Genomic DNA, 23,290 nt, shown 5'->3' with positions numbered 1-23,290 from the left:
CCTGCCCAGCTTTCCTTGCTATTCTGTATCTTGCTCTGTTCCTCACTCCAAACCTGATCTTGCCTTAACTTATTCTACCTTGTACCTTTCCCTGACTTCACCTTGTACTGACCTTGCCTCGCCTGTTCCTGATTTTTGCTTCCTGTCCTGTTCTGCCTTGAACCCTGTCTTATAGCTTCCCTTGTCTCTCTCTCACTCTCCAGTGCTATTTGCTCCTCATGCTATTCTGCTCCAGTCTCCCTCTGCTCTCCTGCTATACAGTTCTCTCTTCATCCTGCCTAGTCCAGTCCTGATCTTCGCCCTCTCCATCCTGTTCTGCTCTGCACCTGATCCAGTCTGACTCTTTGCCCTCATCAACCTGTTCCTGCCTCAAGGACTCTCCCTTTCCCCATCAGTCTCCACAGCGCCCCCTACCTAATCCTTATCAGTTTCTTAGTAATAACCACCACAAAGTTTGTAGCAGAGCTTTAGAATGAGGAGGATCTGAGCTTGTGGTGAGGTGCATGAGTGTAACTATAGAGGAAGCAGACCCCGTTGCTGCAGGGGGCCTCTGGAGGTATAGGGGCTCATGAGGCCCAAATTCATATACAGTTTCAATAATTATTGGTGAAATAAGTCAACCTCTAAACAATTTGGATGCCTGAAAAATAATATGCCATGGGGCCCAGTAATATCTAGTTACACCACTGGTCAGGTGTTTTACAATTTGGAGGTTTTGCTTGAATCAATTATTCATTATGTACATACTGTCACTTTTACAGCAGGCCTAAATCACTCTTCTCTGTCATAGGCCTAATAAAAGTAACAAACACTTTTTTAATGAAGATCTGTACAGTCAATATGATACCACCATCATACTCGTGAAGAGCTATGGCACACATAAGTAGAAAGTAGGCATAAAGTAGATTCCATGTCACAGACAATTCAAAATCTCAGAAGCATGCAGAAAACCAGTAGTGGACACAGGTAATAATATAAAAATAATTTCATTGTTAGTTTGATCAGACTTATGATTTCTTTGTCTTAATTAATTAATAGCAGTCTATACATTCCTGTCACGTAGCCAAACATGCAACTGGTTAATGCTGTTCTGTGGACTGTAGCAACATAGTCTAGAGCCATCCAATGCTCAGTCCCTGCAACTGTGAAACAAACTAGAGTATGAGATTAATATGCCAGTTATGTATTTTATTTTTTATAGTATGAGAATGTTATTGCCTAATTCTTAGGGCAGACTAAAAGCCAGTAGCATTTGTCTTCTGTTTAATGCTACAGGAGGCAAAACTATGGAAGCACACTAAATACCAGGGCACAGGGCCTTGTAGATACATCATCATTCAGAAGGACATGGTCATATAGCCTTTTGGCACCATATAAGATGGTCTAAATGAAAGAAGGTTATTTAAAAAAAATACTGAACACAGCTAGATATCAAGAGGCTAGAGACAAACAAGCAAATGGGCACTGAAATGCCAGCAGGGTCTCTGCAGCACATAAACACAGAGGAACAAGGTCATACAGAGAGACAAGATCACAGAGGCATCACAACAAGAAGGTGGTAAGATCAGCAAGATCCTGGCTTTAACACAGAGGGACATTGAAATTGGGACAATTGCAATTTGGCATCTAAATTAGACATTATGAGTCATTTTACACTATGGTCAGACAGACTCAGCAAATGATCAGAATTTGATCTGTCTGTGTCAGAGGTAACCAGTCTTATAGAAAATAGCAACTAGTTAACATGAAGCTTTTTCTTCAGCCTAGTGGTGTTTAATTTGTCTGTAACATGCACTCTTTAATTTGAGAGGGTCAAAAATGGGTGCAAAGCAATAAAGAGTCTGAAAGTTACATATTCTAGCTCCTAAATTCTGGCTGACTTAATAAATGTATGTATGATTCTGTATATTCCAGTTTTTATGTTATATGTATATGTATGATTCTGTATATTCCAGTTTTTATGTTATTTTTTTGCAAAAAAAACTGGTCACAAGAAAAGTGTGTTACTGCATTCAGGGTCTTTTGTTGAGTCTTATTCACACCATGAGAGTGAATGAGGTTCATGTTCCCTGTTGTTACTTGGCTCTGCATTGGTCTCCTGCATTATGAAGAGCATTATTTGTGCTTAAGAACATTGTGAGGCCAGGAAGGCTGTAGGGAGTGGTATGAGCATGTAATTTCTGTGCATATAGTCCCCGAGTCACATTTTGGCCTCTAGCATCTCCAGAAAGAGTTTATGCATGGGTACCCTGCCCTGTGCCCGTACAGCATGGAAATGCTGTACAACTCGGCTGGCTGTTTGCCTCAGGAGAGGAAGAGTGAGCAGAAGCTGGCCAGCTCTCCGAGGCTCTTCCCAGTGTTGGCTGCTCTCATATTCCTGCAGAGCCTCTTGCAGAAGGTCCTGCAGCTTTTGTATACTCTGTATGTCCTCTACATGCACTGCATCTGCCGGAATGGGTCAGAAGAACAAAGAAGTTCAGTATGTTTTTTAGCTTATGCCTATGGGAGTAATATGACTGTAATGATTTGCTTTTGTGATCGGCAATGGTAGAGAAGTGAGAAATATTTCAGTACTGCAGAGGAGAGTTGAGTGTGTGTGGGATATGAATGTGTGGCTGAATCAAAAAAGATAAACATATTGGATTAGTACTGAGATAAAAAAAAACAATAACAATGTGGGGCTTTTCTCATGTTTGGGACAGAAATTATGAAAATGTTGGGTCAGTATCAGTAATGGATCAGTAATGGGTCAGTAATGGAAAACAAAGTATGATCATGTGAGGTCATTGCTGGAACAGAAGGCATGAATGCTATGTCATCACTACTGAACCAGAAAGATGAACATGACGGGCTAGTAATGAGAACAAAGTGTTAAAGATGTGGGGTCAGAATTAAGTAGAAATGAGGAATATGAGGAATATAATGAGGAATCAGTATTCTGTCAGCCGGGGATACATCGGGTGTCAGTAAAGACGCTGGATGGAATAAATGTGAGTAGTTATTACTGGAATTAAAATACCAGAAGTACTATGTGGGGCCAGTACTAAGAAATAATGGTGCTGTTTCTGGATTATGGAAGTGAAGCAAACATGAGAAAATTCTCTGAGAACTGGCGGAAGTATGAAATGGCAACTAGGTTGTTCATGAGATACTGAGGCTCATTTAATGGAGAGCTAAGCACTCTCTCTTAATTTATATTTTTCCCAGTGACTTAATGTGGTAGCAGATGTGTATGGATTAGTGTGGCATGTCACACACTTTATGCATTACCTGCAGATCCAAGTGCACATCTTGCCAATTGTTAATGCTATATCTACACATAAACAGTGTGACTGACAATTGTACAGCATCATGCTAAACAACTCATGTCTACAATGCAATAACTTTAGAATGAAGCATCTTCCAGATATGAAAGACACCTTGTTTTAACTAGCTGGAAGAGCACTAATAATATATATATATATATATATATATATATATATATATATATATATATATATATATATATATATATATATATATATATATATATATAAAAATTTCTTATCAGAATATTTCTTTAAGCAGTATCCTTCTTTTTCATGATTTCATGATTCATTTAAGCTTAGATGTAAGAAAGATTAACACAATAATAGAAAACAGGCTATATATTTTCCATTTAAGTAACCTACTGTACTTCTCGATTCCTGTGGGATTGCCTGTAACCCACTTATTGCCACCAACAGAACTGCTCTAAAGTTTGTTTATGTGACAAAGCTATGCCATGCCTAGACTTTTTGGGGCTGTTGTGGATTAAAAATGGTTTTAGTACCTGAGTTAGCGAGTGCTAGGGCTTTTAGTGTCACATACTCCTCCTTGTCTATGCGCAGTTTGCGGTATCTTTGGACTAATTGCAGTGTGCATAGGTAGAGATCTCTCAAGCCACTCATGCGTGAATGCACCTCATCTATTATATAGTCCTCGGCATACACTAACCCCTCCTGGTAGGGTAGTGAGCGAAATACTACTCCTAGAAGTAGAATTTCCATCCAGGCTCCCTGCAGCAAGCTCATCTGGTCTCCCAGGGAAAGTGAAGAGAACCCTGCAAGAAACAGGAGAATGCCAATCAGAGATACTGATTTATAGCAAATGGGCAGAAACAATAGGAAAAGTACAGCAAGAAATTAGAAATTAGCATCAATGTATAAGAAACAAGATGAACAGGTGAAAGGGAAAGTTATAATATGAGTTTTAATAAAAGTACCAGTGTATACATTAAACTTGGGAACAGTAGCACAGTGTTGAGGAAAACACCAGAGGGAAGGTACACACTGTATCTCTCAGAATGCTCTATGAGACCCTGTAGGTGAGGAGAATTACTTATGCTATGCGCAATCAGCATGTAATAATTAATGTATGTGTTGGGAGTGATGTCATCACCTGGGGGGAGGGGAAGGGGGAAATAGGAAGTGTGTGAGGTACTTGCTGAAGGAAGGAGAGTTTGAAAACTCATGTGGTGAACCAGGTCTGGTAAAAAATGTGCTTTTGGAATAAACAGCCTAAGGATGGATAAAGTTATACTGAAAGACAAGATCTTTGTATGCAGCCTGCAAGGGAACCAGCCTGTATGGTTAAACTGTGAGTTTCTATCTGTACTGTTACACTGTTGCAAAAGCTCTTTTGTGAATAAAACAGGCGGATTTCTGTTTAATGTTACCCTGCCTGGATGTCACTGTCTTTTACTTTGAAACGTTAATACCAAGGTTGACATTTAAGTGAAATCCCACAGAACATAAAAGGGAACTGCAAAGAAGTTTGAAAGAGTTACTAGGATGTGGAAAGAATACAATGCCAAATTAGGTGAGCAAGAGTTCAAAGAATACAACCAGGGGCGATCCTGGTAATTTTGCCGCCTAAGCCGACCTTCCTTCTGCTGCCCCCACCCCTTCCTACGGCACTCACCTCTTCAGCGCGGGAGGGGGTGGTCCACGTTGCGTTGAAGGGGTCGGGGGTGGTCCACGTTGCTAGTGCAGAAAGCGCAATTGCTCTCTCTGCACTAGAAGAGCCGAATTTCCAGGTTTAACAGCAGAAATTCGGCTCTTAGTTACCGGTAGAGGCATTTTTGCCGCCCCTGGCAACCAGGGGGGCACTGCTGCCTGAGGCGACTGCCTTAATTTGCCTCATTGGTGGAGCGCCCCTGAATACAACTAAAGGAGAAAATCTGAGAATAAGCAAGAGAAGCGTCTGATTGATCAAGGATTTGCATAGTTTGTATATTTGTTATAAAACAGAAGTATTTACCTGGAATATGTTTGGCCCAGCCAATAATGACCACCAGTTCACGGTCTGCTAGGTCACATAGTGTTGTCAGAGTCTTAATATCACTGTCAGGGACTGTAGGGTCGGGCATGGCATAGATCTTTTCCGGCTCTGCCAAAAGAAGGTTGGACACAATCTTTGCATCTGGACAAGAGGGAAAAATTAGGTCAGGTCCAATAATTACATTATTTGACTACAGTAGCCCTGCAGATAGAAGGTGATGCAGCAAACTATATTCTCAGTAAGTATGTTAGCTATGTGGAAGAGAAAGCCATTATGCCTGAACAATTATCTGTAATATAATTAGTAGTATTGTATACAACAAACATATTGATTACAATACTCACAAGCCTTTTTTGGACCTGGGTGAATTGGTATCCCATGTTCTCCACTGCTCTCAGATTCCATGCGCCTTTTGTATTTTTGCCTCCCACCTCTGACTCTGTCCAGACGTACTCCTGCAGTAAGACAGACGTAGTAAAGAGGCTAAACATATATTTGGTACTATCTGAATGATCTGCACAATAAGGGGTATATTTATCAAAGAGTGAAGTTAGAGATCACCACAGTCCTCTAGAGTGAAATTCCACCACTCTCCATTCATTTCTATGGGATTCTTTATCAATGGGTGATAGTGAAAGTTCATCCTTTGATAAATACGCCTTTCAAAATGCCATAGAAATGAATGGAGAGTGGCGGATCTGTGGTGATCTCTAACTTCACTCTTTAATAAATATACCCCAAAATATCCCACTACAGCTCCTTACCTTCCTTCAGCATTCCAACTTTCAGGCACTTGGCAAAGCGGCAAGACTGGCAAGATTTTCTTCTCCGTTTAGTGATCTCACACTGCTTGGATGCTGGACAGCTGTATTCAATATTACCTGCAAAGGGAAATGTGGTTACAGGGCTCATCTGTATAAATTATAAAATATCCCGGCACAGTAGCAGTAATAAGGTGCATGACTAGTGGGTCCCACGACAAGAACTTTTAGAGCCCCCATAACTTAAATAAGTTATTAAGGGTTCTTTATCCTATTTCTTTTCAAGCCCCATAACCTCCCACCAGTCCCTCTACACCAATGGCCTTCCAAGAGTAGCTGGGTCTGTTGTCTCTATTGTTAGTCCCTTCCAAGACACCAAAGTAAGTGATCACCTGCTACAGGTATAAACACCCACAAGATAATAGTTGAATATTTAAAGGCAAAGACAAAAAAAATATACCTATTTTCCATTTTAGTCCTCTTACCATAGAAAAGACTAATTCAAGTCAAAATATTGTTGTATTACATGCTTGCCTTATTTTATCATGTATATTTCTTCTATGATCCTTTACCCCTTTCTACATATGTCCACAAAGAATTACCAGTAGTCACCCAGCCTTGTAAATGTTTTCTTATATTAGAGGAATATTTTTCTAATTGTGTAACTGCACTGCACAAGTAATAATCTAATGAAATGATATTTTCTTACAGGAATAGTTCACATAATATACGCTGTGCTAAAAATCTGTACATTTGAGGGTCTTCAAAAAATTATATTCCTTCTTATGACTTAACATCTGGGATAAAAAAACACATGTATTGGGGAGTATGTTGTAAGCAAAAGAAAATTCCATAAAAAATGGGTTTGTATTATTATTTCTTCTTGCAAGTAGAATCTGAAGTCTTCGTTGTTATGTGATTTATTGTTTCTCTCTCTATAAACAGCAGCTGTTATGATTTATGGCTGAGTTTGTACATATTTTTGTCAAAGATCATGACTTAGAAACAGGTAGTGCATAAGAAATTATTTTCAGGTGAAATATACTGGATTTCTATTGTCTTTACCAGTGCTTTCCAAAATTTTTCTTGAGTGAAGATGTGTTTGAGGGCAAAATTATGTTAAAATAATGAAGCCATACTCAGAAGTCTCTAGATTTTATGGTCAGACAGAAGGCCTTAAAAAAAGCCTTGTAGGGCCATATTCCACCCATAGGCCTACAGCTGGTTATCTCTGATTTACATCAACACAATACAAGGATGTCTTTGGCTTACAGAAGAAATATATCCAAAAATTATTTATCTCCAGTGCCCAGGGCTAAGAGATGGGGCAATAAAAAAACTACACATAGTACAGTATATCTATACTTAATTGAACTTTTCATTTAAAAGTGAGAACATATGGAAACAAAATGGTTTTGTGCAAGACAAGTATCTGCACACTAAAGTAGTTTTGTAGTTTGAGTTATTTAGCTTTTTATTCAGCAGCTCTCCAGTTTGTAATTTCGGCAATCTGGTTGCTAGGGTCCAAATTACCCTAGCAAACATGCATTGATTTGAACAAGTGACTGGAATATGAATAGGAGAGGGCCTATATAGAAAGTAATAAAAAGTAGTAATAACTATAAATGTGTAGTCTTACAGAGCATTTGTTTTTATATGGGGTCAATGACCTCCATTTGAAAGCTGGGAAGAGTCAGAAGAAGAAGGCGGATAATTAAAAAACTATATAAAATAAAATAATTAACACCAATTGAAAAGTTTGTTAGAATTGGCCATTCTATAACATACTTAAAGTTAACTTAAAGGTGAACTACCCTTTTAAGTGCAAAAAGCTCGAAAAACTGTAATAAAAAACGTTATCATCTTAAAGCTGGTAAGGTCATGTACAAGTCAATGAGAGCTTTCTTTATCAAATTCGAAAATCTTTATTCATTTCAAGGTTTTAGAGGTTTTCTGGATTTATTTTGCTTGTAATAGCACAAAAATTCTTTCGAAACCAACTACTCCGAGGTTTTCATTGTCATATATATTTTCGTTCCTTTTGTTTTTTTTTATATTCAGATTTTTTTAATAAATAATGAGACGTTCATGATTTTTTAAAATGTGAGTTTAGTAGAGGTTGAAGAAACCTCTAAAACTACACACATCTGAATGTTGATAAATAAGGCCCTTACTGTCCTTTTTTATCAACATTCAGATTTGTGTAGTTTTTTCAGATTATCGGACGAAAACCCAGACAGACTTTTTCGGATGATCCAGTACAAATCATGATGTCAAGGAAACAACTTCAGGGACATCTGCCATTGACTTCTACATGACCTAGACAGGTTTGAGATGGTATATTTTCGGATTTCGATTTTTAGCAGCTTTGAGGTATGATAAATCTCTAAAAAAAATTCCACAAAGAAATTGAGTTTTGCCCCTAAAAACCTTGACCAGAAATAACTGAGGTTTAATGAATGACATCCCTTAGAGTAAACCATAATAGTCTGCTTCTGACTCCTTCTCTACCCCCATTAGGTTGGCAGAGCTGTCAGCACTTCCCTTTTTTTCACTTCCCTTGTGGGAGTGATTGATTCTGGGACCTGCAAATTGTGAAAACTATGAGGATTCATAATGGACCAGCCCTCTGGGATTTGCCCCAGTACCCTGTTGGGCCAGACTGACTGATAATAAATCCCATGCTTTAGGTTAGAGATTATAACATTGAAATTGTATTTAATGCTCTAATTTGTAGCAGTTTTGGGTCACAGGGTAAGATCAGACTCTGAGTTTTTTTGTTCATTCTATAATTGCTTTATTCTATCATTTCTTGTTGCCTTCAACAATCATGTCACTGTACCACATTTTCTCTATATGCCTACCAATTTTTGATAAGCAATAGACAGTATGACTACCAGCTATACTGCCATCTAGATGAATGTTGATGTGCCTGAAAGAACTATTTAAAGGACAAGGAAAGGCTAAGTATAATGAGGAGTTCAGAGAAAGGCATACCTCATTACAGGCTATCAGTGTAGTAATTTTGCTGAAGTGTGCCTCTGTTTAAAAGACCCATAGCCAATGATTTCACAAAAGCTTGAAGTATAGAAAGAACGCTTCCCAGAAGTCACCGCGCTGCGCACAAGACCAAGACTGCAATGCATGCACAATAGCTAGTATTTTTGGTTTGGCGCATTTGCACATAATATGTATCATGAGCGCGTTTTTGCCTCCAGGAACGGACCTCTGGTGATGCGATCTTCTAATGGAGCAAAAAAATACATGTAGTAATTATTGCCTTTACAGAGGGTATTTTTTTAAAAAAGGGTATGCAGTGTAAATCTTTCTGAAAACAGAAGGTATTTCCATGCCTCATGCTATACACATAGTACTGCCTTCATACCAAAAATGTGATTTTATCTCTCACATAAAAACAGCGGATCTGGATGCATAGTTGCCACAGGCACAAAAAGGAGTGATTTGCATGTCTCCGCCCATAATGCCTTATGTGAAAGCTAAAATCTAATTTTTAGTATGAATGCAGTACTATGTGTATAGCATGAGGCATGTAAGTACCTTCTGTTTTCAGAAAGCTTTGCACTGAATGTCTTGCATGAAGGACTTTTTGGCTCCTTTTAGCCTATCTCATCCTAACCAGTTGGTTTCTCTGCTTCGCTACTCTCCAAAAAAAGGTAGCGATCTGGGAAAGGGGAATGTGAATATTTAAATGATCAACTTTGTAAAAACAGGCTTTCCTTGTCCTTTAATTATTAGAACTGTAAATGAAAATGTATCAAAGTACACAATAAACAAATAATTTGGTTTTAAAGGTACAGTGGCACAATTTGCACATCCCATTTGTATGTTCAACAAAGGTTCCTTCACTATAGTTTCCAGTACTCTCTGAGTTTCCTTGCTTTCAAGTCATCCCTCTGACTCTCCACATAGCAGGAGATTTTTTTTTTTCATATTTACAAAAAAAATATCAAATGATGAGATAGCTTTAGTATTGAAAATACACCTCCCATTAACTTCTTTAGAAGCATGCTGGGTTTAAGTTGGCAGATTTATTCATTCACATTTTTCCCTAACAAATCTTGAAAATTCGGATTCTGAGAACTCAAATTAGAAAACTATTTTTTTCAGTTTGATTACCCACTTTATTGGGTGTCTGTCATGAAAATGGGTAACATTTATCAAAGCAGCTAAATATGTGGCCGACTAATTTGAGAAGTTGAACACTATTCTATTGTTTGGGATGTTAGGGCTCAGTTCTAACAATTCTAACATCCCTTTGAAGTGTTAATCCTCAATGCAAGTGGGAAGATTAAATATTCAGGCAACTCTATTCTGTGCTGGAGCAAATTACAGTATTACACTTGGTAAAAAAATACTGATTATTTCTGATACTTAGTAAATTGCACCCAGTGTTACTACACATCTACATCTAACAGTGCAACAAAAAAGCAAGACACTCACACTGGACTCTACCTTGGATGGTACGTTTGAAGAAGGCTTTACAGGCCTCACATGATGCCACACCATAATGATATCCTGAGGCCACATCTCCACAAACAAGGCATAGACGTTTGGGTGCTGCACTCAGAGTATAGTCAGCCTGAGCAGGAGACTCTTTCCCATCACAAATGTCAAAAGACTTATGATTTCTTGCCATGGAAGGGGACTCCAAGCCACTCAGTGCCCCTTGGAATGATGAATTGTAGCCTCCACTGGTATCAGATGATCCACTAGGACTGTGGTAATTTACAAATCTTGCAAGGTCGGATGGGCTGCATGGCTCCCGCTTAATGAAGCATCCAGTTGCAAGAAGGCGCTCATCAGCAGTCAGCCTGACCAGGAACCTGAAAAGAAGGATGTCACATTAAATAGTATTCCTTACAGAATGAAGCGGGATTCACAGTCACATCAGAGCAATGTATAAACCATACACTGCACTGCCATTCACCTTACACACAGTGTAATAACCAGTGCCTGACCAAGAAGTTCTTGCACCCAAGGCAAGTATGTCTTGTTCTGGTTCCTGGGGTCAAACTGGGACACTTGGAAAAACACTGAGTCCTGGCCCTCATGGGCCCCCCTAAGGTAGCAGCCCCAGTCTTATCCTGCTGGTTCCTATTTGCACCTTGTCTGCCAATCTCTCCCTGCACACCTCCACAGACTTCTTCCACTTGCAAGGCCAAATTTAAAAATGGTGCACCCCTAGGCTACCTGGCTGCTTGCCATCTACCTGCCACCCTGCCTGCACTAACCCCTAGCTGCTCACATTACCCTCCAACCACCGCTGCTGCCACTTTCCTACACGATCTTCAGTGGGAATTGGTTACCTGTCAAAATCTTCTGCCCAGTACAGCTGCAGTCAGCGGGTGGCATGCCGCCCCCAGACTTCTGCCGCCCTGAGCCTTTGTGGCCTGTCCACAAATCTGGGCCCGCCACTCGCCCTTTCCGGAACTTAAAGGAGAACGCAACCCTAAAAATGAATATGGCTAAAAAATGCCATGTTTTATATACTGCACTTATTGCACCAGCAATAAAAAAAAAAGTTTCAGCTATCAATAGCCACAATGATCCAGGATTTCAAACTTGTCACAGGGGGTCACCATCTTGGAAAGTGTCTGTGACACTCACATGCTCAGTGGGCTCTGAGCAACTGTTGAGAAGCTAAGCTTAGGGTTTTTTGCTAATTATTAAGAAGAAAATGAGGTTGGCCTGTCATATAAGCTACAAGGCTGATTATTAAATTCTGATGCTAGTTGCACTGGTTTCTGAGCTGCCATGTAGTAATTAAATGTATTAATTACTCATCAACTTTATATTGTGACATTTCTATTCTATGTCTACTATATATATATCGTGGATTGTTCCCTAAACTCAGTGACATCAGCACAGAGTATGTGCAGTGAATCAGCAGAAAAGAAGATAGGGAGCTACTGGGGCATCTTCAGAGACACAGATTGTTCCTGCTAAAGGGCTTTGGTTGCCTTGGGCTGGTACAGAAGCCCAAAACCTAATGTACAACATTTGTAGTCTACTTCTTTAGTTAAGCTTTAGTTCTCCTTTAAAGCAAGCAAGGGTGGCTGGGAGCAGAATCTGTTATACCATAATTTGGGTGGGGGGGTTGTAACCTCTGGCAGTTGTACCTTAAGTAGCTGTCTATCCTGCCTAGCCCTAGTTCTGACCCTGGCAATAACACTAGTAATACCACTTGTGCAAACGCACACAAATTTTGAGGCCAGCGCACACAACGAATTGTGGTACTGCCCTACTTGTAATATCAGGTTGTGTCCGACTGCCTCTACTATTCCTTAATAAGGTAAAGTGGGATTGTTTCTGGTATTTATGAAGACCAAATGTGTTATTTTATACGTTATAACTTATCCTTAAAGTTTTCCCCCGGTATAAAAAATGTGTTGTTATATAACAATCATAACTATAGCCTATGTCTGTACAGAGAAAATTAATAGTAATCTTTATGATGACATGTAAATGTCTTCTTCCCCCTAACCCTCACTGCTCTACACAGACATCCTTTTGATTAAAATATTAGATTATTTTGTTCTTCTTTGCTGGGTATCTCTCTTCTTTTGATACCAACACAAAGACGACTGGACAAATACTTGTTCCCCCAATACACAGACATCAGAATACCTTAATGTAGCTACAAGGAAACTTTTCTCCATATACATCTGCATGGCCATAAAGAATGTAAGGCTTTTATAATAATAAACTGCAGTCACCAGGGCAATTACCTCCTAATTCTACCAAATCTAATCTCATGCCATGCACCTCCTCTAAAACAAACAGTAGAATGCTGGTTCTTACTAATACAAAAAAAAGAATACTCCTTGCCACAACTTGCAGTCTAAAGTGATGATGTGCTACAATAGCTTTAAACAATCTGGTATGTAACTGGTGTCAGGAATACCTGTTTCATATTCATTTTTATGTGTCTGAATAAAATCACAATAAACAAAAATGCTTTCAGTTACCAACAAACCCACCACATAATCCAGTTGTGTAGCAAAACAGTCAACTGGAGAAGAGACACAAATACACACTTGTGAATGCATAGTATAAGGGACCTAGATAGAGTGCCGTGATTAGACAATATTACAAGGCACTGTTCTGTGCAAAATGATGGGCAACCACTACAAGCACCATTGCCAGCTAGCCAAAAGACCCAGGGCACAATACCATAATGAAATTAGGGGGACTGCAACAATAAGGCAAGGTGCCTCAAGCAGCAGTGCCCCACAGGTTACTAGTGGCAGCAAGAAGCTGCTCCTGATAGCTTTAAGAGGCAAAATTGGAAATTGAAAAAGAAAAAAGCTGTGATGGATAGGTAAATAATAAAAGCAGAGTATCAAAAACAAAAAATTGCTATTTTGCCTATTTGTGCTGTTACCCCTATAGTACAAAGATTATTAATTACTCCAGTGTTCTGCTTTCCCCCATTTATACTCCTATATTACAAACATTATCCATTACTCCAATGTTCTACTTTCCCCCAGTTATACTCCTATAGTACAAAGATTATCCATTACTCCGGTGTTCTACTTTCCCCCAGTTATACTCCTATAGTACAAAGATTATCCATTACTCCAGTGCTCTACTCTCTCCCAGTTTTACCCCTATAGTACAAAGATTAGATATAGATTTCATATGCAACATTTATGACAATTAACTCACATTTAATACACATTTGCACCTGCAAATATACTGTAGACCTGTAAAATCTAATTCAGAAAAAAATGTAACTCTACAAGAATGAGCAACGACATTTTAGGTACCCCAGTTTCTGTGCACCAATAGATACATTTGTTGAATACTACATATGAAACTTTAATACTGCAGTTAATAGCACAACACCATGAGGGATGTGCACTGCCCACATATAAATAGATATAGCTCTACATGAACTCCCATACAAAACACCATAACATGTTGAGGAGAATTAAGGTTGTTGCCTTCTCATACCCTCTGTAGGTTTATGATCATAGTACTTACTGGTTGTGGTAGGACAGCGATTCTGAAACACAGACTTCTGGCAGGTCCATTATTCTAAGCACAGCATTTCCAGATGAGTAGGAAGAACCGGGAGCTGAAAGGATGGACAGGGAATGAATAAGAAAGGTGCTCAAAGAAGATCTGTAATGAAAAAGGGGGAAACAAAAGGAGAAGCTGCTGGGAGAAGAGGCGCTGCAGCAGCTATAAAAGAAGCAGACAGGTTCAGCCAGGACTTCACATGCTATGCCCAGGACCAAGTCATTGAAAGTGCTGGACTTGCAGAGTGATAAGCGGAGACCGGGACACTATTGGCTCTCTGTCAAAGGGAGGAGGGAGGCTGGCCGCACAGTGACAGGAGCCCATGGAGGGGGTGTCATTTCTTGAGAGAAAGCGTCTACTAGTAACTTGTTATAGTTAGTGAAAGGCTGCCTGTGGGGATAGGCACCATAGACATCCAGAGTGCACCATTCTGAAATTTTCTCCCCAAACAGGGCAAGAGCAAGTACTCCAGGTCCCCATAGCTGTGTTTTAGATTTCAGTGCTGATTCTCTGCCTGTCTTTACCTTGATAACAGTATAGGTCTGTGTGAGTCTCTGTGCTTTTTTTTGTTTCTATATCATTTCAAATACAGTCTCCCCATTCCTGTTTCTCTTTGACAGTCCTGCTTCTAAACTATTCCATTTCTCAGTATAAAACATTTGTTAACCATCAAATACATACAGTGTTGGACTGGGGTATCTGAGGCCCACCAGGGATGCCACCACAGCCCCCCCCCCCAACAGTTGCAAATTCCTCAAACCCACTGCCAGTCTCCACACCCTGCCTCCCATATACTATATATATATAGCATGATGGACTAGCACCCACCAATAATTCACATTTGTGAGGTTTTAATTTTTCACACCATTACATTGTGGATTCCGACATTTAGGTCACCCATCGGGACCCTTTTCATGTCATATATTTCATTGACTACAGCTCCCACCAAAAGTTTGGTTTGAGTGCAGACTCTTTTGGATATTCGTGCCCACTAAAGGTAAGTGTTGGTAACAATATTGTATAATTAATGTATGTAACACTGATATGCTAGCAAAGACCTACCAAGATACACTGTATCTGTGAATTTAGCAACAGTTTTTCCATAGGGCCATAGCTTCTTTTAAATTCCCAAGTCTGCTGTTTCCCACTCTAAATTGAGTTAAATCGTTTTTTCCTGCACTCAAAGGGCATGCAATCTGTATTATTTGGCTCCCTGTTGTCTAAAAAATACAAGTGGCCAGTTCTGTGGCATTTTTCTCACTTGTGCTATTATGAGTAGTCAGGGACATAGACAACACAGGAAAAATCAAAAGAGTTCCAAAGTACCTCTTATGGGTATTGAACCTGGGCAAATATCAGGACTGTGGCATAAGGATGAAATCTTACTTCCCAAATATCACCTACTATTGTATTAGGTACAGTGCAACACATTGTCATGATTTATACTCTGTATTTAAACAGCACCCACTAGTTACACAATTATGGAAAGTGTGAGCAACCTTCTGGGCTTTACCAATTATAATTGGCTTTTTTTTCTAGCGAAAAGGCAAAACAGGTTCATTTTGGTTGATGGCTTTAACACCCCCCTCCTCAGAAAATTTTCTGTGGATGCCCATGACTGGCAGGGAAACAGAGTTTGCAGGTGGCACTCGGACAATGTCACTGAAAACACAACGTTCCTGCTTGTATGAGATACTATTCTCAGGAGGTTAGGTGGAAAAGCATAACTCAACTAATTAGTGGGTGTCTAGCCTTGGAACTGGTTACCTCTCCGGACACAATCAGAGCAGGGTATTAGTGCAGGTCGACACAGAAGGAAGTAGGTCGGTATACTTGCCTCTGTCTATGCAATGGTTTCTATATTGTTGGGCTGCCTACCTATTAGGCCAAAGCAGTGGTTTACAGAACTGGCAAATGCAAGGCAAGTAAAGGTGAGATTTGTCTCAATTGTTATTAGCTCCTTACATTATTCCTGAAATGTCAGCGTGAAATCCAGATTAGTACTGCTAAAGAATAACTCATATGGCAGTGTTTTCATGCATATTTAACATTATATGGTAAGCTGATTGCAGAACAAAAATTCCAAGAAGCTACCAATATATGAAGACAAAAAAGAATAAATATTTATGGTTCCACTTTAAATTGTGTTTGGTCAGTTTCTCACAAACAATGAGTTTGGCTAATCAACTTCTGGTGACAATTGACTATAAAACGTAGGCCTTTGATCCAGTTCAGCACAGATGGGTACTTGGTTTGAAATAACTAGGTCCTCACTCCTTGCTTTCCACTTCATGAGAAGAATTTGCAGACTGAAGCAAAGATCTTGGGAATAGGAGACTCCAGAACTTTAAGATATGCCCGGGGGCAATGATTACCAATCTGTGACTGTACTCTAGGGAGGTTTCAGGGGTGGCCCAGCCTTAAGGGCTTTTAAAGTGACATTGAGTAAAATCCCAGTGTTCTCTTTTACAGAAGGCTAGCTTTGAAGGTCACTTAGAGTGAGATTTGATTTGAACGCATATATTCTGTCCAAGATATTATTAGGAATAAAGGGGCATCGTGTTCAGCATGAATGCAATGAATAGTGCTTCTGTTGAAATTACTTTTTGCCTAATCTTAAAGCCTAAAACTTTTGTTTTTGCTTAATCTTAGGCATTTCTTTAACTAAACAGGGCATATGGGGAATGTGAAGCTATTTCATGTTTGACCCTTGCAAGGAAGCATTGTCTGTAACTGATAATAGACTTCTGCTTACAAAAGCTGTATATGAACAAAGTGAGCACACCAACATCAAAGCAAATGAAAGCAAATATATCAGTTTGCCCCTGACCCTACTTTAGATTATGTTAGTGACCTGCAACATAACTTAAATGAAAGAGGAATATCCTTCCAACAACACTGATATGTAGTGTGATCCCCATTTGTCAATGTGGCTATACTTTAATAAAGCTCTGTGTAACCTGCTGCACTCATTCTCCCTGATACCAAGTTTCAAAAACTGACATCTTACTGTACAACTGCCGAGCAGCATGCATATAGCCACAATTTACCTTATCCTCCATGGTGGAAACCATAGTACAATATTTTGGCATTATTCCTCACATAGGGTTGCAAATAAAGGAAAAGGAACAGCACATCAGCACTGTCGCAGTTGCTCTTTCTCATGGAGGGCTAAACTGAGTAGGGAATATGGGAACTGATTAGATGTGTAATGAAATTGCAGAACAGGCTATGTATGCAGTCATCCATCTGTCTTTTTTCGAACTGAATATTGAACTGCATAATATCTCTCTTTGGATAGGATAGGTAAAGCAGATGCCCTTGTTAAATGTGTGGCCTTAATGCAAAGCAGGTCAAATGCCCTGTCTCCTTGGCTGACCTATCTCTCTAGCTCTGTTATCAGTGGAGTGCAGATATTTATCTGAGGGCAGAGTGTTTATAGTTGGAGGGTTTGCTAACAGATGGCATGATGTAGCCATTGCAAAGCAGGCTATAGGCACAGTTAATGGCAGAAGTGCAGGAGCAGTGAATTGTGTTGCAGTATGGAATATAAGGTGTTGGCATCAGAACAAAGGATAGCCATAGTGTGTAGTGCATGTGCAGAGCATTGTAACAAAGCAATGTGAAGTAACATCAGGTATAAAAGTGCAGAGTCCTGTCACAGATTCATCAATTCCTTAATGGTCAAGTTATGTAGGGGCAGTGAGGAGACTCAGGGGAGCTGGTGATGGGTTTGCTGTGCATCTGGAAGTCCTCAGGGAGAGAAATACATTTGTGGAGGTGGATAACTGGAGAAGTCCAAACGCAAGTTTAAAGGCCTTAGCTAAAAGCACAAGGGATTGTGGGAGCTGTGGGACCCATTGAACCTTTGGATGCACTTTGCAAAATTGACTAATGGATTTTAGTGCAGCTGAAACATTCTACCACCTGACATACTCCTAACACATTTACTTCTGGGTATTCTATCTATCTACTGTATCTATATATCTATCTATCTATCTATCTATCTATCTATCTATCTATCTATCTATCTATCTATCTATCTATCTATCTATCTATCTATCTATTAATATGTCTGTCTATATCAACTGTGCCTGTACTCCTAACACATTTACTTCTGGGTATTCTATCTATCATCTATCTCTCTATCTCTCTATCTATCTATCTATCTATCTATCTATCTATCTATCTATCTATCTATCTATCTATCTATCTACGTATATCTATCTATTAATATGTCTGTCTATATCAACTGTGCCTGTATATATTCTTTATATTGAGCGAATGCTGATTTACTTATGAATATGTGCCCTTTGCAAACACTGAATCTGTTTATGCATTGTGTTGCTGAAAATGCTCTGTGCCTATATGTAGGTAAAGAGATAATATTAATGGCTTCATTTCCAGTGCTGTTCCAGGTGACTTCCTCTGTGTCATATTAAATCCTTAATTATGAGCTGGCTGTATACGCATGTCTGGGTGAGGGTGCTGTCTGACATTTTATAAACTGTGTGTCTGCTTCTTTATATGAATGTATGTGATACCCTCTATATTTATATATATATATACAGTATATATATATATATATATATATATATATATATATATATATTAAGATATACTATTTATCAGAAGTCAAGCCAAGTCGCAGCATTCTGTTGGTCTAACTGACCAATAAATCTACTGCTTACATTGCCACATTAGGATTAACACTTTCAGGTATATATTTTGAGTGCAGGAGACAAGTAAGCTGGCTCTCATAAAGAGGTTCAGTTATGAAAGCAACGATAGTCAGTGACATGCAGGTCTCATATATTTCATAACTGGCACTGAGAGAGTAAATGTTTTTTGGTACAAAAGACCAAGGAAAAAAGATGACTATTGGACTATAAGAAGAACAAGGAAATGATTGCCTCTTCTGCCATGAGGAATGCTAAGAATCTTGCCTTAAAGCTGCACTGTACCAGGGGTAAAGGTAAAGTTCATGGAATATGGTCCTGTTGTCGGCTCATGTGGCCCCTGAAATGAAATTAGGAAAAAAAAATGAAAATTATGAAAGTACATAGCAGTCTGGCAGGACCCATTCAGAATTTACTGTTGGACAGTGTATCCCAGCAATCACTGTGCTCCAAATAAAACTGGCGCATCAGCACATTCCTATTTTCCTTTTAGTCCAGCCTAAGGTAGTGCAGAGGTTGCCATCTGTCACATGGAACTTGTTGCCATCTTTTGCATGGAAGCATGAAATGGTTCTTTTTTATTTTTAATCTGGCATGAGGGAGGGAGGGAATATTCAGCAGAGTATATTTATTCAGGGGTTCAGTGTACTGCAAAGTAATGACCTTATGATTCTAGCATGATATATATGCATTTGCCCACTTTCTGTTTGATATAATTTATTGCTTTGCAAAAAAGACAAATCATTTTAGGTGTGATGATTCTGATAAAATATAATTTAATCACTTCACCATTGAATAAGTGTTATGATAGTAAATACATAATGAGTAGAATTTTTCAAATCTGTTTCAAAACTCAAAAGATACTCTCTACCCCTAAATCCCTGGGGATTATTGGGCTCCCCAGACACAGATGAAAAAAGGATCAGAGGAGTGTGCAGAAGGCAGTATACAGAAGAGGTTATATTAAGAAACAGGGAGGAGTGTGGGCCTCTGAGGGACTAGAGGAGACACAGAAAAGCCATAAATCCCAGTCTAATTCCAGGTAATTCTGGTCCCACGGATGAGCAGTTTTCAATCACAAAGATAACCGTTAGATAATTGTGCGTCCACAAGGAGTAAATATTGTGTCATTTCTATTAATCTGTGGTGGTGCCTGTCACATCTGTCACTCATTCATCAGCTCAAATTAAAATATTACATTAAAAGGATGAAGGGGGAGGAAAGGAAGACTCAAGGGTGGGTATCAGGTAACATTTGGAATCTGGAGTAGTATATAATATTACTTACCTTAATTCTAGGCTTTGTGTGTGCAAAATAAAAAATATATTTTAAGTGGCTGTGTTTGAGGAACAACTAATGCGGTGTATGCTCTAAAAATACATAATATTTATAATAATAACGTTATATTGAATATAACAGACAAATGTTTCACACGGCAGTGGGTCACATATATCTCACAATCAGTGGGTAAGAGAAGCATGTCAGCCATTTCCCTCACTGTGCACAATGGAGGTGCAGGTGATAGAGGATTTCATTTGAGGGTACATGTTTGTAATGTCAAAGAATCTCTTTACTTTTCCTTAACATCAGTATCAAAGAGAGCACAACTGACAGTGGCGTGTTCAAGTGCGAGTGGAAATAGGTGTACAGAGCTGAATCACTGTCATTTCCCACTGGGTCAAGATCAGGGCTTCTCAGCCTTTTCTTTTCCTAGTTCTTATATTAATTTATATTTTTCTGCACAAAGAGACATAGATATATGCCAGTTTGAGTGTTTATGTGAGTGGAAGTAGCCATGCCTGTTCTGATAAGGATACACAAACCACAGACTTATATTAAACATACCCTATAAATGGCAAAAGCACAGAATATTGCAGAATTGTTGTTGTTTTACAAAGGGAACCCTGTAATCGTGCACTTTACTTGCATACATTAAATTTTTGTTTATTTAGCAAGGAGAGCCATACAGACACATCTCTGTAAATACATTTGAATAAGAGCATATATCAAATCCAAATTAATATTGCTGGCCACATGGATACACTGTGCAAATGGTTAGAGCTCTTTAATGTAGGCTGAACCTACCACTGAAAGGCACACTCTCTGTACTCTGCTCTGCATAAAAAAATATAATAATGGCATATGCAAGGTCAGGCAGCACTGCAAGCAAGCACAAAAGCTGTATCCAAACGCACACACAACAATGAGGAGATAAACTCTTGTCTTTATGTAAAAGCCTAGCTGTGGTACAGGCTTCGTGCTCTGTGCACACACATACACACACACACACACACACACACACACACACACACAACAGACATACACACCAGCTCCTAGACACAGCAGTTTCTACAATCCCTTTCCTTTCTTTCATTGTGCACCTGCAGAAGGTGGGTGTAGACAGGTGCTTGTAACACTGTGTAACTGAAGCTGCTGATTCCTGAGAGTGCTGAGAGTGACTTACATCCTGCGGTGACAGAGCAGAGACCGGCAGCATTTCAACAGAGTTCCAGATCAGAGATATAGCAGTGTGCATTGCAGCAAGCTTCATAGTAGCCTTGTATACTGGCATGAAGTGTGTGCCAATCATTAGCAGTGCATCCATACAGATACAGTGAAGAAGCTAGGCTCACAGGACACCATATTCACATTTATAATCTGAAACAGCACATGGGCACCAACTAAACCAAAACATTAGATTTTCAATGTCCATGGTTTTTTTCCTACTTGAAAAAGATTTTCACCAAACAGCAAGTACGCTGTCCCCATTTATATTTTTGGTAAATAGTTGCTGCATTGTTAATGGGCATCACAGGGGGTGTATTGTTGGTGGATTGAGGTGACTACTGGGTTAAGACTTGGTGCAGCACAAGCTTCATGGAGATAGCTTTGTTTGCAGCTAGTGTCAGCCTAGGGAGCTGCAAGGGTGCAATGTATAACAGGCAGATAAAATTGCTGAACTACAGTGTCAATACTCTGCTATTGCGTTATTAAATGAGCCCCTGTGTCCCTCACTTGTGGAAATACAGATAAACCTAACAACAGTCTGCAGCATAGTATGTACCTACTGGTTTAGTACAGATCTTTGTTTATTAACATTAATAAGTTTGCCAATGTTACTACAGCCTCTGTATCAGTGTAACAGTGTAAGGTACATCCATATAAACTTTGTGCCACTTTGTTTTTAAGTCAGGTACAAACCTGCCCAAGTGCATTAACATAATATGGCATGTACTTTTTAATCGACAAACTGCTTTATTAATGAATGTTACATGATCATCTTTAACATTGGCTTTAATTTCCTATCTATCTTCCAATGCTGTGCTTTTTTGTGCATTTATGAACCCATTCTCCTCTATGAGGACTGTACCCACATTCACATATAAATGCCAGATACAGATACAATTTTATCTGTGCCAGAAATAAATTACAGTCCCCATAGGGTATCTGCCCCCACATGGGAATGCAGTAACCATTGCTTCTGTGCAAGATTCCTTTAATTCCAGATGAATTGCAGTTATTTGCTGATTAGTGACCAAGGTGCTATACACAGACCAGTATATTTATATATTTTTGCAAAGAATTGGTTATATAGTAATTTACTGTTCATCTTCAATCTGTGGAGCTAACAGTGTAATTCTAGCATGACATTTCTTTTCTTATGTGCTAGGCTTGCAGGAATTCTGGAGGTGGGAACAGTTTTGGGGAACGTGCTGCCAGTTTGATTAAGGGGCACGATGCTTGTAATAAAGGGGGGAAGTTGCAGCCAGTGAGGAGGGGTGCATGTTCCTGCATTCCAAGGCATCATTAGCTGCACTTAATGTTTTCAACGCGTACTAATCATCTTTCGCTAATAACAACACGAGATCCCACTCTATCCCAGATAAGATCACTGGACTTAATCTCATCGGAAAATCTTCCATATACCTGAATCAGGAGACCACTCCCAGATGCCAAGGAGAGGGAAGTTCCAATTTAATTCTCGGACCATGTTCTCTTTCTATAAAGTTAATGCTGAAATGGTTTCTTAGGCTGCTGTGTATTCTGAAATAAGTTTAATAATTAGGCCATGCCCTGCCATTCAGGGGGAGAGGGTGCACAGCTATTAGTTCATGTCAGCTTACTGGCCAGGAAATGTTTAGAACATTGTGGAAACTGCTGGAATTTTTCTGCAGGTCACCTAGGTTTGAGCTATTAGTTATAGTTATATAACCGGGCACCCTCACCAGCAACTACTTTTAAATCCAATGGACCTCATTGACTATTAGCACTTACAATGCCAGATGCTAAATGTGCACAAACTTTCAGCTGGCAAATGTTTAGTACAGGGTTTAGGTGCTTAAGTTTAATCGTGTTGTTACCTGTGAATTAAACACACAGGGCTAATTCCAGCTTGCAACAAGTCCTGTTATGCAGGTGTCTTTCTTTGCTATTTTTGACAGTCACAAAGTACAGCACTAGGGTTGCCACCTCACCCCTTTAAAACCGAACACAAATGGAATC

At 39.3% G+C, this 23,290-nt stretch overlaps 1 protein-coding gene across 1 annotated transcript; it reads right to left on the bottom strand.

Moving 5' to 3' along the window:
- Positions 1-771: 771 nt before the first annotated feature.
- esrrb.L (estrogen related receptor beta L homeolog) lies at positions 772-21,338 on the bottom strand. The gene is made up of 9 exons (XM_018230345.2): positions 21,252-21,338; positions 19,073-19,127; positions 14,070-14,163; positions 10,536-10,906; positions 6,066-6,182; positions 5,646-5,756; positions 5,281-5,442; positions 3,812-4,081; positions 772-2,445 (listed from the first exon to the last, which is right to left on the bottom strand). Exons 1-9 carry the CDS (start codon positions 21,336-21,338, stop codon positions 2,201-2,203), a joined length of 1,512 nt encoding a protein of 503 aa, XP_018085834.2. The 3' UTR covers positions 772-2,200.
- Positions 21,339-23,290: the final 1,952 nt, after the last annotated feature.

Source organism: Xenopus laevis, chromosome 8L (genome assembly GCF_017654675.1).
Source record: "Xenopus laevis strain J_2021 chromosome 8L, Xenopus_laevis_v10.1, whole genome shotgun sequence".
Classification (NCBI taxonomy): domain Eukaryota; kingdom Metazoa; phylum Chordata; class Amphibia; order Anura; family Pipidae; genus Xenopus; species Xenopus laevis.
The sequence above is the reverse complement of the archived record's forward strand: the minus strand, read 5'-3'. Positions and strand labels throughout refer to the sequence as shown.